Source organism: Ahaetulla prasina, chromosome 4 (genome assembly GCF_028640845.1).
Source record: "Ahaetulla prasina isolate Xishuangbanna chromosome 4, ASM2864084v1, whole genome shotgun sequence".
Lineage (NCBI taxonomy): Eukaryota > Metazoa > Chordata > Lepidosauria > Squamata > Colubridae > Ahaetulla > Ahaetulla prasina.
Genome location: NC_080542.1, coordinates 52,698,795 through 52,717,175, shown reverse-complemented (window position 1 = coordinate 52,717,175; position 18,381 = coordinate 52,698,795). Strand labels below are relative to the sequence as shown.

Sequence of the window (18,381 nt, the reverse complement as noted above, 5' to 3'; positions counted from 1 at the left end):
TTTTGATAAACATATTGTATGACAGAAACAAATTTCAGAGAAGAGGAATCAGTATATATCACTTACTGAAGGCTTGATGCCAGTAAGAAATCTACTAGCTACAAATCCTCCTGATTTGGGGGAAAAGTCATATGGCTGGAAACATGGCAATGATTTTCCAGATGCCATCAAAGGAGGCCTTCGACCTTCTAATTCAATCTGGCCCAGCAAGCAAGAAATCTTCAAGGCAAGAGAAATAACGAAGGCATAAATGTTAATGTAAAAACACCACAGCTATAATTAGATAAACCTCTTTTAGACACAATAGATGATTAATTTTCTAATATGACAGCATCGGACAGTTAGAAATGGATCCATAAATACTGTTTTAATGGCTTTATACCACTGATAAATAAATATATACCTGCATAGTATTCACAGTAGATCCTTTGGCTCCTGATTGTACCATCAACTGCAAATTATTATCTGGGAAACTTCGGTGAAGCCCAAGAGGCATGCACACCTAGAGTTTTCAGCAAAAATAAAAGTTAGTTTAAGCCATGGCAAATCTACCCAGAGAACATGGGAGAGCAAAGAGAGATGTTCTAATGAGGTATCACAGAAACAAATAGTCACAGAGCAATAATTATCCATATATCTGAACTACAGCCAGAACTATTTCAATTTTTAAAAAAATAATTTTAATATTATTGAAAGTTTTAAAAACAATAGTAAAGATTAATACAAATTAAAACAAAGATAAGACGAAAAAAGAAAAAGAATAAAAAAAACCACTAAATTACAAAAAAGAGAAAATATAAGAAAAACGCAAAACAAAAAAGGATATAAAGAATTAACTTTCAATCTTCTACAGTTGTAGATTTACATTTTTCTCTAAAGTTACATAAAAAGTCTCTTCCTTCTATTTTATCTAATCATCAAACCTGTTCATTTCTTTCTGTATTATACAAACATTTATAAGGGGTTTTCAGTCAGTGATAAATGTAAATTCTGGTTTCAATTATATATTAATCTTTAAAATCCTCTAAATCAATGTATGCATACAAGCTTTTTTGCACATTTTTGCACATTCACAGAGCATAGAGCAGATGTTCTGTTATGTCTACAAGATATACAGCTCATGGAAATATACGTATTTTCCACAAAGAAATAAGAACACACACTTTCTATTAAAAACATTTCCAAAATCTAAATTCATGTTAAAAATAAAGTAGAAGGTTTCTCAAATTTGTAAAACAAACCTTATTGATCTCATTGTTGCAACAGTTGACTTCTTCTTTGAACTTTAAATCAATCATGTTAAAATCTCTCTGATCTTTCTGAAGATGGGCATCCTGCCATTTACTTCGAAGTTCTTCACAGGACGAGGTTTGGGATAGATTAAATGCAGCTCTAATGGCCTGAAAAGTTCAATTTTTTAAAGAGAATATAACACTACTTTCTTGATGAAGACAGATCATTCACCCACCATACTCCAAAGCATGAGCTTACCTTTATACCACAGTTGGTACTTTCCTTAATGATGCTGCACCTCTTCTGATCTGCCTTATATTTGACCAAAATATCCTCAACTCCTAGAATAGAAAGACAATTCTTTCATTTGAGGTTTTAGAAAAGTAATGTATTTTGTTTTTATTATTGTTAATGTTGTAAGTAAGCCACCATGATACAAACTGCATTACACCAGGGCGGATACAAATATTTGCAATAATTGATGCTATGATGATAAGCACATTCATGTAATAATGCCTCTCAGAGCCAATCTGGAGAGAGCAGCACAAAAAGAGTAATAAATAAAAATAAATACTAGAACATACACTCAGATGTCTTTTTATTTATTGTTTTAAATGTTTTATTGCATAAGCTTTGACAAATTATTTAAACAGAAATCGCAAATTTTTCCATGTTTTGTTATTTCTCATTGTTGTATTATTTTCCAATTTTAAAATGTTTTCTGTTATAATTCTTTTGCTGTATTACATAGAAAGGTTTCTTTCTATGGAAAATATTCTCCCTCCTCCCAATTATTAACGTAATTGCTGGTGGTAGCTAGTAGCGCTTCAAGCCAAGCAAGGTTATGCCACTGGCTTATAATTACTCAGTGGCAAAAACTGCCATCAGTCACATCTATCAGAATTGTTTCCCTAGTTGTTGTATAACATGTATAAACTTAGAATCTCCTAGTTCTTTAAGAGAGTATCCTGCAATGTTTGGCATCAGGATGCATCTATCTGTTGGTTCTATATTTGTCACAAAAGTTTAGAATCACATATACATACCTTAGACACACAAACAAATGAATGGATAAATACATACAGAATGTCTGTGGTGACATCAGAGCTCTGTTTGTCTGCGATATGAATGTGCACATACAGGAGGCAATGTCAGGACCAAGACAACAGTCACACAAATGGGGCTTAAGCCCATTCCAATAAATAATTTGAGAAAATGCCTTAGGCGGGTTCCTCTGTCATTCACAAACTTAAAGTGAAGGAGAGGGAAGTATATTTAAATTTGCAATGCAATGATAAAGTACCATGTCCCATGACTACATTGCTTAGTGACCACAATCCTATTGTCATTGTTAAGTGATGATCATAGGTTCTTAAGTGAGGACCTCCACACAATCTCCGGCTGACTTCCAACAACCACAGTCAGAGGGTGAACAAGCAGAAAGTTGCATGTTTCAGATGGTTGACAAACAGGCCGACAGGCAGGCAAGTATCTTTTACTAGGCAAAGAAAGAAGGCTGTGTGGATAGCAGGTGTGATGCAAGTGAATATGGGTGGTTGCCAGTCTTCAGCAGGTATGCAAGACTGCATCAGTGGCTAGCAGGGTGTAAGGATGATGAGGCTGAAACTGGCTGTCAGTATGGAAGGGTGCAAACATGCCCAGAATTGCGTAACACAAGGGGGCTGGGAGTGATTGTTACCAGTTGGGGTAGACTTTTGACCTTCCCCACTTGTTTCCTATTGACTTATTTTTGGGAAACTGGCAGAAATGATCACAAATGGCAATGACACGACATGAGACGCTTTAACCATCCTAAGCACAATGGTTGCTAAGCACCTAGATCACAATCATCTGTGTGCAGAGAACTGATAGTACAGCTTATTCAGCACAATTCTGAATTGTCACTAAATGAGAGGTTGTTAACTGAGTACAGTCTGTATATGGAATTGGTTGCATAGTCTGATCTACCTTGTAAATCCTAAAGTTATGACAGTAATTGCGACTGGGATTGCTCTCATTAAGCAATGTGGCCATAACATATGACATGATGTGACCACATTGCTTAGTGATGATAATCCAGGCAATTTTCTTGTCATCATAACACCAAAACACGCGGATCATAAAGTGGGAAGCAGAGGGACTCAAGGTAAGGAGTGTGGGGTGCCATGTGTGTGTGTGTGTGTGCATGTGCGTGAGTGAAAGAGATCTTGGGAGACATGCTGCAGGCCACGTGTAAGTTGGTGGGTGCTGCAATGTGACCCAAGCGCAGGGATAGCAGGAAAAGAAGGTATGGGATGTGTGCATGTATGAGAGAGAAGAGCACATGGTGCATGTGCAGAGAGCTGGGGAAGGAAGGGACTCCCTCAAGAACAGGGAGGTTGAGGAAGGAGGGCAAGTGAGTGCAAGTGAGTGAAGTGGTAAGGAGGGTGTGGTGAATACGAGCAAAGAAAGACTGGGTTGGGGGGCTTACCAGAGCAACTTGGCCCTTTCCCATTGATTCTGTGCAGTGGTGGGATTCAGCCAGTTCGCACCACTTCGGGAGAACCGGTTGTTAACTTTCTGAGCAGTTTGGCAAACTGGTTGTTGGAAGAAATCATTAGGGCAGAGAACCGGTTGTTAAATTACTTAAATCCCACCACTGATTCTGTGGGAAGCTAGCAGAGAACGTTCTGCCTTATTTTTAAAAACCTTTTTTTACTCTTTTCTCTTTTGAATAAGGTTGCTTACCCCAGTTTTAAGGATGAGAAGGGTTAGTTTTACTCACCCATTGTAAAACCCCTGTAGAACTGTAGATAGGCAGTGAAGATTCGAGCCAGAGCAGTTAGCAACTTCCCACTAGTCTCACCCCCATAAGCCTCATGGCAACAGTGGACTAAACCATAGGCAGAGCTCCCATATTGAGCTTTATCCAAGACCCCGCAGAGCAGTTCTCCATTTCTAATAAGAACCTGTCAGATGCAAAAGAAATTATCATTAAATCATTAGATTTATCATTAAATCTTGCCTGAATCTAGACTGAAGGAATCAGATCCATTCATACAAATTTGTATACAAATGCTCCAGTTTAAAAAAAGTCTGAAAAACTAAACAAATAACTGCTAAATAAAGATTAATGAAACAATTACATTTTAATCATGAAAAAGATTTTTCACCCAGCTGGCTGGTAAGCAATTAAATTAAAAGGATGATGCCTTCCTCCAAATTCTGTTTCAACAAGTTCCATGTTATGGCAGACAAGATCCAAAGCACCCTCAGGATAGGTTTCAATAGCCATGAAGTCCATTTGGCTAGTGCCAATAGCTTACATTTTTTCCATATTTGATTCCTACCTGAGATTCACACATAGAGTCAAGTTCCGATCTATGAATTCTACAGGCAGATGCCGTTGTCCAGGCTTTTTCGCTGATCTTAGCTTTCCCAGATAGATTTAGTGGAATGTGATCTTCTGGAATTACATTTAATAACAAAGTAGAAACAACCTAAAGAACAACACAGGACACAAATATAGCTTAAACATGAAAGACATACTACTATATTTATATGCATATTTTTCATCTGTGAAGAAACAGCAGAGCAAAACACTTATCAGACCACATAAATAATAAATCATACAAGGGCAACAGTGCTATTCCAACATGGAAAATCATTACAAAACATCTAATATGAGAATGAAAACTACAAAACAGAAAATATGAAATCTACTCAAAAGGCCACAATTGGAAGAAAAATAAGGTGGGGAAATGAAACAGGCATGATGGGGAATAGGAGAAGGAAAAGCAGGAGAATATGTGAATAAGAGGGTGATAATATCAGTAAAGAATGAAAGAACAGATAATATGAGAGTTATTCAAAAGTTAAAGGAAAATGGTTCAAGACGACAAATAAATTTTAAAAAGAGAAACAAACATGAAAAGTAACCAATGAAATGAAATTCCAAATGAAATAAAAAACATATAAAGAAACAAAATTAGTTTTAGCTATTAAGTTTCCAAGCACAATCAAGAAAGTGTTTAAAAATCTAAAACAAATGGGATGATGGAAGAGAGAGTAACGTTGTGTCTGATTCGATTCACAACTGGAGCAGATTTCACTGTTAGGGAGTAAAAAGGTCCCGACTGCTATCCTTATATTATTATATTCATAAATATTAAATTACACCAGAAAACATGGGTAATTTGGGTAATCTTTCAAGTTGTCTTTCAACTAACAACATTAATGTTACATTTTTTCATATAATTAAGTCAGAGGAATGTAAGAAATATACCCAAGAGTCAAGACTGAGTGTAAATACACCAATACAAAACACATACATAATGAAGAATAAACTCTTTTTTATTTGGAAGTTAAGAGTTCACTAAATACTAAACTTTGGTGATTGGGTAAGCAGCATTCCATTTATATTTTTAAAAAATCAAGATATTTTTAACCTACCTGCTTTCCTGACCATAAGCATCGTGGCTTTATAATAGCTGGAGGTAGCAGTTTTACTTTTCCTTTTTTGTCCATCAGTCCTTGATACACTAGCTCAACATACTGCTCTCGAGTGAAGAAACAGCCTCGCGTAGTCATGCTAGTACCAGACACCATATGGTCTTGAATCAATCCTGCCAAGGGTTTCCCATCCTGAGGAATCAAGTAAATACATTAGTAGGTTCAGTAGTGGCTCCTTTGGTGGCTCCTAAAAACCAAGAGAATATTGTCTGTGAATAGTTACTCAATATGTTGTACGCTAGTAACTCTTGAGCATGTACAAAGTATTAAGCTTACTCAGTTTCTTTCTTGGGACAAGCTACGTACTGAGTATTATGGATAACTTCAGATTACTCAAGGGACTGTTATTTATCTAAGTTTTTAATTTTTTCTAGCACAAAAGAAAGTTGCTACTTTTTGCAAGGTAGCTGCTACCCCTCACCTAATGCCAGCTGCATTTCAGAATGGTCTGATTATCAAGTACTTATTGAAGGCTACCCAAGGAAGAACTTGGACTTTTTGGCACTCAAAACAAATACTTATGACAAAAGGGGTGAAGATAGAAGCTGCTACTGCAATTTGTTTGATTGTGGTGTTTTTGTTTTGTTCTTCAGTTTTGTTAAACAAATTGGAGAGTGCAAGAATTTTCATACTACCAAATATAGCAACTGCTTTTTCTTTCTCCAACTATGTTTTATAATCTACTAGTTTTTATTTTTCTGGGCCTTCAATATACATATCTTGTCCCAAAATATTCTGTTTTATGCCCAACCTGTTTTCAAGGAATCTCACAAAACATCTGATACATTCAGCCTGTTATTTTACATAGCAGAAACAAATTAATGTAGGATTTAAAAGGTTTTAATGATTTTAATTTAATACCCAGTTTTTAAATTTTACTGTGGATTTTAAATTTTACTGTGATATTAATTTCATCCCAGAAAGGGGATAAATGCAAGACATGCAGTCCCCATAGAGAAGAATACTCTCCAAATAGAAGAACTACATGACCAAGGTTATGCAGGAACAGAAACACTAGCCCAGAGGTTTATACATGGCAACTGTGTGGTTTGTTTGGAGCGCTGTGTGGGAAGAAGACTAAGGCCATGTCTCTCCTAACTTTCTAGAGGCGATAGCTTTTTCAGATGATACCAACTGACATTGCCCCCATATGTCCCATGGCACTCCTGGTTATCCAAAACCTTCTAGAAACATTTAAAGGAACTAAAAATATGTTTTCTCCAATAAAATTGTATGTGGGCAACCAATATCTTTAGGCTTTGAATTTTTTTCTATCCCACAAGACATCTCACTTGTTGCATAATCTTTTCAACATAAGCAGCGCCAAAAACCTAAGGACGAATCAGACCACTGTGACTAGACCAGAATGGGCTACATTAGACTACCTCATATAACCAATTGCAATCAGGAGATTGAGTGTATTGTAAAGTATATGAATCAGAGAAAAGATTCTGTGGAAAGGCACTGCAGTGCAAAGCTTGAAGGTCTGACTTAGGGTCACCTAAGTCACCTGAGCTGAGTTCTAGCTCCAAAACCCCAGAAGCTCTACTAAAATAGAGGTTCTACTTCTGCGTCCAGCTTTCCAGGAAACGTGCAGAAGAATAATGATGAATTCTGACTACAAAATCCTGAAGAACTGCAAAGATAAGATTTAATGGATTTTGAGGCAATAGTCCTCCAAGCAATTTAATTTTCATTCTTAGGTTCCTGTAATTATTATTTAGCTCAATTTATTATATTCTTATTCTTTACTGTCTGCCGCACAGCAAAGTGATGGTTCTCATAAAAACTGTGTTCCTGTTGGTAATTGTGGTCTGTTTACAATTACTGAGATGGAGGATGCAACAATCACCAAGTTGGCTTTCTATCAGTAACTTTTATTTAACCTTAGACTACTCCATAATTCTATCTGGAGTCTTTCTATGCTACAGAGAGAGAATAAATTGGAGTCTGAGTTTAAAACAAGCTTCATAGGAAGTACTCTATAAACTATCCCAATACATAAACCACTCAGCCTCAATCAGAAAGGGCAACTATTCTTGTATATTGAGGCTATACCCACCAAACTTTATACAGGGTGGAAACAAAGGGCAATTTTGCTGGGACACAATTGTGCACAAGTATTTTGTTGTTGAGACAAAAATACATGCTTTTTCCTACCATGAAATAAAAATGACACACAAATAATAAAGCTCAATGATGTACAAACTCCACTGTACTTACTAAAGCGATGGTATTTGTTGTGTGGAAATTACTCCACACTTTCCAGAACATGCCTCACAAGCTCCTGCACAGTCGGTTGTTTAACCTCATTTCATGAAGTACCAGTTATCCAAAATCACGCTCATCACAAGCCCAAGCGAATGCACAGAAACTGGTACCTCATTGAGGTACTTCTCACTATCATTATAATTGATACATCAATTGCTTATCTTAAGATAAAAAAAACCTGGCTTATATAGTTACAAAATATATAAATAAGACTTCAAGCACTATAGCTCTCCTAAATGAGAGGCAGAAATAGCTAATAACAGCAATCTTGCAAAACAGGCCGGCCACTGATTTTATGCTATTCAAAAAGAGGATATCAACAGTAGAAGGGCAAGAAAGTAACCTGAGCCTTTCTAATTATGAAATGTTTATTCTTATGTCATTTATTATCTATGTATAAGTATGACCATCATTTTTTCTTCCTTTCCTAAAATGTACAAATATAAGTGCGTGCTTTTGTCTATAGTGTACAAAGAATAAATAATTACTGCAGTGAACCTTGATTATTGGGATCCTGCACTTGATTCCACAGTAGGAATATGATGATGATGATGATGATGATGATGATGGAGGCAACAAATTACTTCTTTGCCAAGATCTATTGCATCCTGACACTAACAAGCTGTCAAAACCACCATTAATTAAATTCAAAATCACTAAGTGGCTGAAAAACAAATATGGAAAATGGTATACATCATCAATGACTATTTATACCATGTTTAACAATTTACCTTAGGAACCAGATACTGTTCGTCTGTACAGGCCAATACATAGGCTTCGGCTCGGCCCAGCTCATTCTGAGGGAAATGAGCATTCATCTCATCACCATCAAAATCAGCATTATAGGCTTTGCAGTTGGCATAGTGAAGCCTCAGAACTTTCTCTCCAGGAAGTATTCTTGCTCGATGGGCTTGGATGGAGGGTCTATGAAGGGTGGGTTGTCGGTTCAGCAGAAGGATATCACCATTCTTAATATGGCGGCACACCTGACAAAAACAAAGTTCAATTATATAAATGGTTCCTTTCAAAGATAATTAGAAATTGCAGTGGACTAAAGGGAAAACCACACTAAGGAAAAAGCAACAAAGATAAACAGATTATTAGACAAACAGCCTCCCAGGTATACTGGTACTACAAATCCCAGAACTCCCAAGCAATGTAAGAAAACCTAGACTTAACACATGGAATCATCAGACCGGTGAAAGGCTGAAATGGACAAACCTAACTGTTATTCAACGCAGTGTTACTTATCTAGGCATCGTTACTCCAAGATCTTTCAGAAAACTCTTTAGGGCCTTATTATTCCAGCATAAAAGCCAGGTAAAAACCTATAATATAAGTTTTCATTCCATAAAGTAAAATATAAACTCTCTTTTCTACAAACAATTCTTGAATGCCTGTTCAGCCAACTGATTATGACATTTTTCATGCTGGGGTATAAGACAGGACTTCCTCCTCATTCTACTTTTTGAAAGAATATGACTTTCTTGTGGCTGGATCTGATTTCCCCTAATTCTGCTTCAATGCTAAGAAACCTAGAGCAAGCAATAAGCTGAATACAAATTCTTTAGCAAGGCTTTATTTCAGGTTGTCCTGGAAGCAATGACAAGCTTTGCTCATAATCAATTGGAAAGGTTATGAAGAGCTAATTAAAGTTCTTCATAACAAAAATATCAAAAATCAAAAAGATAAAAATGGAGGAAATACACGGGAAGGATTGCCCACGTGATATTCTTTGCCTTTCCTCCTCCAAAGAATCTCCTTCCTGGTAAACCCTCCCAAAATCAAAAGATTAATGTGAGAAAAAAATTTTTTGAGGAGAACAGAAAATATGGAAGTGACTACATGCCATTTTCATATCAGCAAGATAATGCTTTAAGTTCTCAAAGCATTTGAGAATTTATTCTGGCCCAATCTATTCAAAGTAAAAATTGTGAATTAGAGAACACACACGATTTTCAATGTTTCTCTTATATGTAACAATGGAAATTTCAATGGAAGAAAATCTTAAATTTTCAATGAAAATCACTTACTGATATACAACATTCTATCATATCATTACTCAAATATATATTGCTAAAACTTGTATTTCCTAAAAACTACTAAAAATGTAAAATGAAAAATCTATAATTTTTCCATGTTTGATAGCAATATAGTGAAGCTTATTATAATAGAATGAAACATTCTAAAAGTTGAATTCTCTTCCTAAATTACCATTTTCTATCCAATATTACTAACTTTTACACTCCTCTAAAGTGTACTAAACTTGCTTTAATTATAGAATACTTTATAGTTGTTGCTGAAAGCAGTATACCATTGTTTCTTAGTTGTGCTGCACAAAGTCTAAAAAAAATCTTATAGATGAAAACTACATCTGATACAGAATTTAATATGGAAATGATTATCTGGGCTTGCAACACAATGAAAATGTGAGTTTTTCTTCCTACAAAGTTTTAACATTTAAATCTTGGATGTCTGATTTAGATACCGTATTTCTCCAAAAATAAAACCCTGTCTTATATTTTTTGAATCCTGAAATAAGCGCTCGGTCTTATTTCCATACGTTCAAAAGCCTGATTGGGCTTATTAACAGGGGATCTCTTATTTTGGGGGAAACAGGGTAGAATTTGTTGTCACTGTTCTACTTTGATTTATGATCCATATTGTGTGATTACTATTATTTAAATTTAAAGATTAATTGGATTTTATTTTTTCTTACTTTTTTGTTTTCTTACTTTTCTGTTTCTTTTGTTTTTCAAAAAAGTTTAATGATTTTAAAGCAAACCATTTTCAGTGTTTTTTATGAAGAGTTTTTATTGGAAATGTAAAGACCATCAATTAATTTTTTTGCAGGCATTTTGAGAGCTTTCTCTTTTTAATCTCTATTTAACTATGTCTTTCACCTATATACCTATATATTAAATTGGGTTTGAAGATAATGTTATGCCAATAGTTATGCCAAAGTAACTATGCATTATGTTCTTCAGTTGATTCAGATTATGGGTCCAAAGAAGATGGCCAACATTCTCAACACTTGAGAAATCTACTGTCAAGTCAGCTACAGCATCAAGCTGCTCATGAGATAAAGCAAATATGGAGGCTGGTACAATAGCAACAATACCAATTGATCCCTAAGGCCTAATTTCAGAAACAGGCTCTCACATGCAGAATGAGGGAATGGTCTCGGATGAAAATATCAAACTCGATTGCACTGACCCAGCATTATGGATGATACCCTACACAAAAAACAGATGGGCATACTTCTGTGAGGTAAGCTCTCCCTTCACACTCAGACAAGTTTGGGTTGTATACATCAGGTTGGCTTTCTTAATAAGATAACAGACAAGACAAACCTTAAAATATTAAAAAAAGATACTTAGTGTATCTTATTGCTGCAAGAGAGAATCTACCAGTCCATGAAGCAAACTCCACCATCCAGCCTGCAATGCACCATTAGTGTGGATTTGGGAATTCAAAACCTCTCTTATGCATAAAAGTTTTGTATGGCTTTACAGGAATGTTGTTCTATCAGAGATCTGTGGCCAACCCTCATAATTAAGACAGTCAAACCTACGGTTATGCTATGCATATCCTATCCCGTACAATTAGCTTTGCTGAAGGATAGCACAACGAGGGAGAAGCAAGAGACAACCTAAGGAACGCCAAAATACCTGCCTCCCCTGCTTTTACATCACCAGATGCTATAATATAGCCTGAACCAGTGATATCTCCAAATGAAGATATTAAGTACAATAATCAAAATATCTAAAGCAAACATCTAAGTAAATATGCAAGTAGTCCTCAACTTATGACCACAATTGAGCCCAACATCTTTCTTGCTAAGTGAGACAGTTGTTAAGTGAATTTTGCGCTATTTTATGACTTTTCTTGCCATGGTTGTTTAGTGAATCCCTGCAGTTGTTAAGTTAGTAACAGTTGTTAATTGAATCTGGCTTCCCCATTGACTTCGCCTGTAAGGTCACACACGGTGATTGATTACATGACTCTGGGATACTGCAACCGTCATAAATGTGAGTCAGGTGCCAAGTGTCTTAATTTTGATCAGGTGATCATGGGGATGCTTCAATGGTCATATGAAGAATGGTCTTAAACTACTTTTTTCAATGCCATTGTAACTTCGAACAGTCACTATATGAACCATTGTAAATTAAGAACTACCTGTAATCTCAATAGAGGATTGGATTGTCAGTATCTCTAACATACACATGCCATGTATATCTCAATATAAATAATATAGATAACTAGATTTGGACACCACTCACAATTTTTATCCCTGGTTTTGGTGCTCCAGTGGAAGGGGTTAAAAGTTGCTTAGCTATGGCTTCCCTCTGAGTCTGGCTAGTTGTACTCAATATTGTACGAGACCCATCTTCATTGATAATCATGGAAGCCCCAGGGTGCTCATTTGGCCCATTTATGACTGCTTGCCTCAATTCTTGGACATTCCAGGGTGTGACAGGTTGAGGATAGGTCAATCTAGTAGCAAATACCTGCAAGAGAAGAAAAGAGGCAAAAAAGAAAACATTGTTTACATTTTCATCATTCTAAGAAAAATACAGTCATCTTTCTCTTGTAGGAATCACTTCCAGTATTCCACATTACTAATGAGGATTATTAACTCTCATAAACCTGATTCTCATACATAACCAATGTAACATCTAAATATGGTAATTGCACCTAGCTGTACGTATTTCTGGTTGTGGCCATCCACCTTCCCATAAATCCTTCTTTTGCCTGCATTTCTCTCAACATTTAATCATTTTTAAAATATTCCTGGCAATAGTTTTCAAATAGGGAGATAAATTTTTGGGGAGACAAGAAACAGGCAGCCTTAAGATAAAATAATTGTTTTCTTAATAATAAGAATATATCAGAATAGGAAATAATAATTAAAAAATATATCCTTACCATAGGAATGCCAATTTCATTTGTCTGAATGTACATGTCAGGACAAATGACTGACCGGGCAGCATAATCCACTCTCTTTCCCATCATATGTTTACGAAACAGGCCATTCTTTTTTTCAAGAATCTTTCAACAAGGACAGCAAAAAAGATACAAACAGAAATAGATTCATATCACTTTGAAGATTCTGAAAAATTATCTTTCTAGTAGAAAGATCCAAAGAAATGCTTTGAACTTTACTTTCAAGTACATGAAGCCACTGGAGATTATCAGATTTGAGGGTAAAATAAAAATTAGTTATTAATGTTATTAACATGTGTTTTGTGGAAATTCTGTAAGGGATAGGACTAACGAAAGCTAACACAATTCTGATTGTCAGAAATTCTGTGGCTATTCAGTGTGCTCTGCTTGGAATGTCTTTTCATCAGAAAATTGACATGTCTTTTGGATGCCAAAGATGTGACTTCTGCGGGTCAGAAGCAATCTCCAACTTTTTCCTTTGATTAGTTGAAAAGCAGAAATAAACTGTTGGCTTTCTCTTGCAAGAAATGAAAAATTTAATCTTCAATCAGTTTAGTTACAAGAAAAGCACTCTCTTGCCTTTCCCATTAGCCAGCTAATATAAAAATCAGATCACCAGAGAGGATGTTTTCTTACTTTTCCCTTCCTGAATAAATGCAGCTCCCTGTCTTGTTTTTTTTGAACCCCGAAATAAGCTCTTGGCCTTATTTTCGGGGAGGTCTTATTATTTTGGGGCACGTGGAGTAATATGGGGCTCCTCTTGCTGTCTTACCTGATTTCCAGCTCCGTCTCCCTAACCCTAACCAGAGGAAATGGTGGGGACCCGCTGCGCATGTGTTTAAATATTTTCCGGGAGGGCTTATTTTAGTGCATGTGCTCAAAAGCCCGATTGGGCTTATTATCAGGGAATGTCTTATTTTCGGGGAAACAGAGTAACAAATGTGACCTTTGGGCCAAAAGGTTCATCCATTCCTTCTCTAGACTCCAATCTTACCATTAGAAATCCTGGTGTAAGTCATCTGTCATAGGTTGCTTTATGTGATATTTGGGTGGTGTGATAATTGTAGTTATTCTCAGTTAGAAAAAAGCTTGGCAATAGGGACCTATATTTCGGAACCATCCCAAATCAACTACTGTAACGTACTGCATATGGAAACATTTTTGAAGTCTGTAACTCATAATGAATTGAGAATACATTATGACATTTTAACTGGGATTAGATACTAAAACTATATCTATATCATTAGGTTTAGATTCAATTTCTAACTTCAAAATACTTGATAATTAAATACTTGAATGGCTTGTATTTGGATATCTGAAACAAGACTAGATCCCAAATCAATCTATTCATCTCATCTCAGTACAAAAGGCAATACTTCAGATACTTTTATATGATTAGGATTAGAGAAACTACAAAAATGTAGTTGATTATGATTACTAAGAGAACATTTTCTCTTAGTAATGTTAGTGCTACACTAACAAAAATTCTGCCGGTTGAACCTTCTGATAATTATTCAATTCCATAATTGTCATTTAAAAATTCTATGTTAATTAATTTAACACGATGTAAAAAAAGATGTTGAGACTCTATAAAGAGTGCAGAGAAGAGCAACAAAGATGATTAGGGGACTGGAGGCTAAAACATATGAAGAATGGTTGCAGGAACTCGGTATGTCTAATTTAATGAAAAGAAGGACTAGGGGAGACATGATAGCAGTGTTCCAATATCTCAGGGGCTGTCACAAAGAAGAGGGAGTCAAGCTATTCGCCAAAGCACCTGAGTAGAACAAGAAGCAATGGGTGGAAACTAATCAAGGAGAAAAGCAACTTAGAACAAAGGAGAAATTTCCTGACAGTCAGAACAATCAATAAGTGGAACAACTTGCCTGCAGAACAACAACAATTCCCAACACTGGAAATTTTTAAGAAAATGTTGGATAACCATTTGTCTGAAATGGTGTAGGGTTTCCTGACTGGGCAGGGGGTTGGACTAGAAGACCTCCAAGGTCCCTTCCAACTCTGTTTTTATGTTATGTTATGTTATGTTATGTTATGTCCTTTTTTTTCCTAACATAATTTGTTCATTACATTATGCATTTGCTGTATTGTACGTTTCTAAACTAATATGAACAACCTTGTAAGTAGTTTTCTAAAGGGTAATATGCAAATGCAAATAATATACTGTATAGGTATGTTCAAAATACTTCATATTTTTCCTTCATCAATAATTTTAAACACCTTCAGAAATCTCACCTGTCTTACACCAGGATATTTTTCAGATATTAGTTTATCCATGTCACTGTCAAACAAAATATTAACATGGCTTTGAAGACGAATCCAACTGTTATAAAGCTTATCTGCAGTAGTCTGTCCAGGAATTGTTGCCAAGACAGAATGGTCTAGAGATTCCAAGGGCTGGTCTATCATCTGTAGAACAGAACATTGAAATTTTAACAAGAAAAATCCAGTTTAAAAATACTTTACACAGAGAGGGGAAGAGAGAGAAAGCTTAGTTAAAAAAAGAGGGAGAAGGATTTGTAGCCTTGACTTTACAAAAAGAAGAGTGCGAACAATGTCTGAAGAATTTCAGCAAGATTTTTTTGCTTAAAGATGAAAAAGTAAAGACCAAACTTCATTATCAGTGTTTGGAATAAATTGTTACTTTTTAAATATTCAGAAGGCTGGCTAAAGTCTAAAAATTTTACAAGGTAACTTCAACTAAATAGCTTTATTTTTTCCATTATGAAGTACTAAAGCAATCTTACCGTCTTAAGATTTCCATTTTCTGTCAGTAATGAGTGACTTTGTTCTTGAGCAATGAAAGCCAGAAGCTTCCGAATAAGGAGGGCATCCTTCATAACAGCTTGTAAGTTCACTGTTTGGCCATTTGCAAACATCTGATCTCCAACACAATTCACAGGACGATATCTATAGATCAGATTGCACTGGTTATCCTTAGAAAATATTCTCAGTAAACTGAGCATCATAAATATAACTGTTATAATAAAAATGCAAAATAATAGTATTACCTGGAAGGTGGTACAACAAGTTTATTTAAGAAAAACATTTCAGGATTGAAAGTTGAATCATCAGTGACTGCCATCCCAGAGAAAAGCTTGCAAAGGAAAAACCCTGAAAATGGAAAGAACTGAAATAACCAAGATGTAACCTATCACTGCTGTATTTCTCTAATAACTTTTTATTTGATTTACATGTCAGAAGTCAAATGTTACTATACATACTTATTTGGGTGTATCTATTTAGATTCTCTTTTCTCTTTTTTATTTCTGTTTTATTTGCTGGCTAAAGTTTGAATGAATTTTTAAAAATAAAATATAAGTCAAACATACAAAATTCATATATAACATTTCTGGATGTAGAGGTAGTCCTCGGCTTTTAAGAGTTCATTTAGTGACCTTTCAAAGTTACAATGGCACTGAAAAGTGTCTTATGACCCTTTTTCACACTTATGACCACTGCAGCATCCCCAGGGCCACCATCAATATTCCAGCGCTTGGCAATTGACTTATATTTCTGACAGTTGTGGTATTCCGGGGTCATGTTATCATTTGAAATTCTAACCAACAAAGTCAAAGGGGAAGCCAGAATTACTTAACAATTGTGTTACTAACTTAACAACTGCAATGATTCACTTAACAACTGTGGCAAGAAAGGTCATAAAATGGGACAAAATTCATTTAACAAATGTCACAGAAGTTTTGGGCTCAATTGTGGGTATAAATCAAGGACTACCTAGAGTTTCTTAAATATTCATGTCACTTAAATATTCATGTCAAATATTCATGTGAAACTAAGATTATTAATTTCATTAATCTTTTAGTAAGACTTCTAAATATAGTCCAGTTTTGAACCACAGAGAAATCTGTGTGTAGAATTTTTGCAAGAATTGTACTCAACATGTTTGCATAGCTCTCATTTATTTCAATGATCTCAGCTGAAAAAAAAATCCACTAAATTGTAGTTGTGATAATTAAGAGTTCAGTTTTGTATTTGCATAGGCCCAATTACAGATTTCATAGATGTATTCTACCTGTAGAATAACTCAGTGCTGGTACAAACGGTGTGCTTTTGGATTCGGGGAGGAAAGTGCTTTGAATAGCATAGTAGGAAATGGGAGTGGGAGATGATAGGTCGTTTGAAGGGGAGAGGGAAGATGCACGCTCTTAACCGTGGTTGGTGTTGGAAGAGGAGAAGCGGAGAAACTGGGGGTGCTGATGCTTTGGCCCTCTGCCCCCCTGCCCCCCCCAGGCTGCCCTGGATAAGATATCCATCATCAAGCTGTTTTGATGAGGTTGCAGACAGCTTTGTAGTATTCGCTAAGTTGGCTCTTCAGCCACAGCACCCGGCACCTCTCCTCCATGCAGTCCTTGCAGAGGGCTTTCACTGAGGAAAGAGCCAAAGTCGGTGTCCTCCAGGAAGGTGCCCCCCCACCTGTCAGCCTGGGTCCTCCCCCGTTTCTCTTGTAGAAGTAGTCAGCCACGTCGTCCAAGACCCGCTTGACGGTGGAGATTTTATCAGGGTGCAGCTTCAAATGACCGATCAACCCCACCCCCACCCCATTCCCTGCTACGCTATGCAAAGCGCTTTCCTCCCCGAATCCAAAAAGTGGCTGGTGCTGCCACCTGAAAATGCTTTCCTCGCTGGTTCACCAAAACATATTGGAGGGAAACTGGCCACCGCCTGAAACTTTGGCTCTGCGAATTGCATCAGGCCAATGGGCAGAGGTAGAATTCTTTTTTTCTTTTTTTCCCTCCCCCAAAATTAAGGTGCATCTTATACTCTGGTGAGTCTTATACACCAAAAAATACGGTATCTGTCTGTATTGGAATGAGGGAAGTTTCCCTCTAAGATTGTATCCCTTAAGGTTGCTTCCCTTAAGAAATGTCATTTGCAGAGATTACAGTTCATTATTTCCAAATCACCATCCCATTGTCCCAATATCAGACACGCTCTGATCCTGTTAGCTTTTCCCTAAGCCATTAAGACCTGACATTTTCAGTGGGCACTTATGGCTGACTGAGTCATTTTAGATTCTCTGATGTCAGTGTTGCTATGATTATTCCTAGGGAATGGGATGTTGCTGGTTATAAAGTTATTTTATTGTCATTTTATGTTTATACCATTATATTTTACTTTTACTTTTATTATTATTTGATGAAATCTATAAGCCACTCAGAATTATGCATTTGGTAGTTACAGTAGCATGTAAAGTTACTAAAGTAAAATAGATCAGCCATACCATAGCTTTCAGCATTTTTTTTTCCTGAATTAAAAAGAGGTATTAATTCATAAGAGCAGCAAGCAGTTTTATTCACTTACCCTCATTCTTCCACAAAGCTTCAATGTGTTCTTTGGCAGTCAAAGGTGTCATGTAGCCCCGTTTTCCCAGCTGAGTTTCATCTACAGCTAAGAAGTTTG

The 18,381-nt window shown here is 36.1% G+C and overlaps 1 protein-coding gene across 2 annotated transcripts in view; it reads right to left on the bottom strand.

Annotated features, from left to right (window-relative positions):
• Positions 1 to 18,381, bottom strand: part of POLR1A (RNA polymerase I subunit A) — a 53,751-nt gene that overhangs the window by 25,514 nt on the left and 9,856 nt on the right. For both annotated transcript variants that reach the window (XM_058183398.1, XM_058183399.1), the window contains exons 7-20: positions 18,283 to 18,369; positions 15,972 to 16,074; positions 15,708 to 15,870; positions 15,196 to 15,369; positions 12,925 to 13,047; positions 12,279 to 12,506; positions 8,727 to 8,981; positions 5,665 to 5,856; positions 4,563 to 4,712; positions 3,998 to 4,181; positions 1,492 to 1,574; positions 1,242 to 1,400; positions 404 to 502; positions 67 to 219 (exon numbers count right to left, since the gene is read on the bottom strand). In XM_058183398.1, coding sequence (XP_058039381.1) covers positions 67 to 219; positions 404 to 502; positions 1,242 to 1,400; positions 1,492 to 1,574; positions 3,998 to 4,181; positions 4,563 to 4,712; positions 5,665 to 5,856; positions 8,727 to 8,981; positions 12,279 to 12,506; positions 12,925 to 13,047; positions 15,196 to 15,369; positions 15,708 to 15,870; positions 15,972 to 16,074; positions 18,283 to 18,369 — 2,153 coding nt within the window. The remainder of the gene's footprint in view (positions 1 to 66; positions 220 to 403; positions 503 to 1,241; positions 1,401 to 1,491; positions 1,575 to 3,997; positions 4,182 to 4,562; positions 4,713 to 5,664; positions 5,857 to 8,726; positions 8,982 to 12,278; positions 12,507 to 12,924; positions 13,048 to 15,195; positions 15,370 to 15,707; positions 15,871 to 15,971; positions 16,075 to 18,282; positions 18,370 to 18,381) is intronic.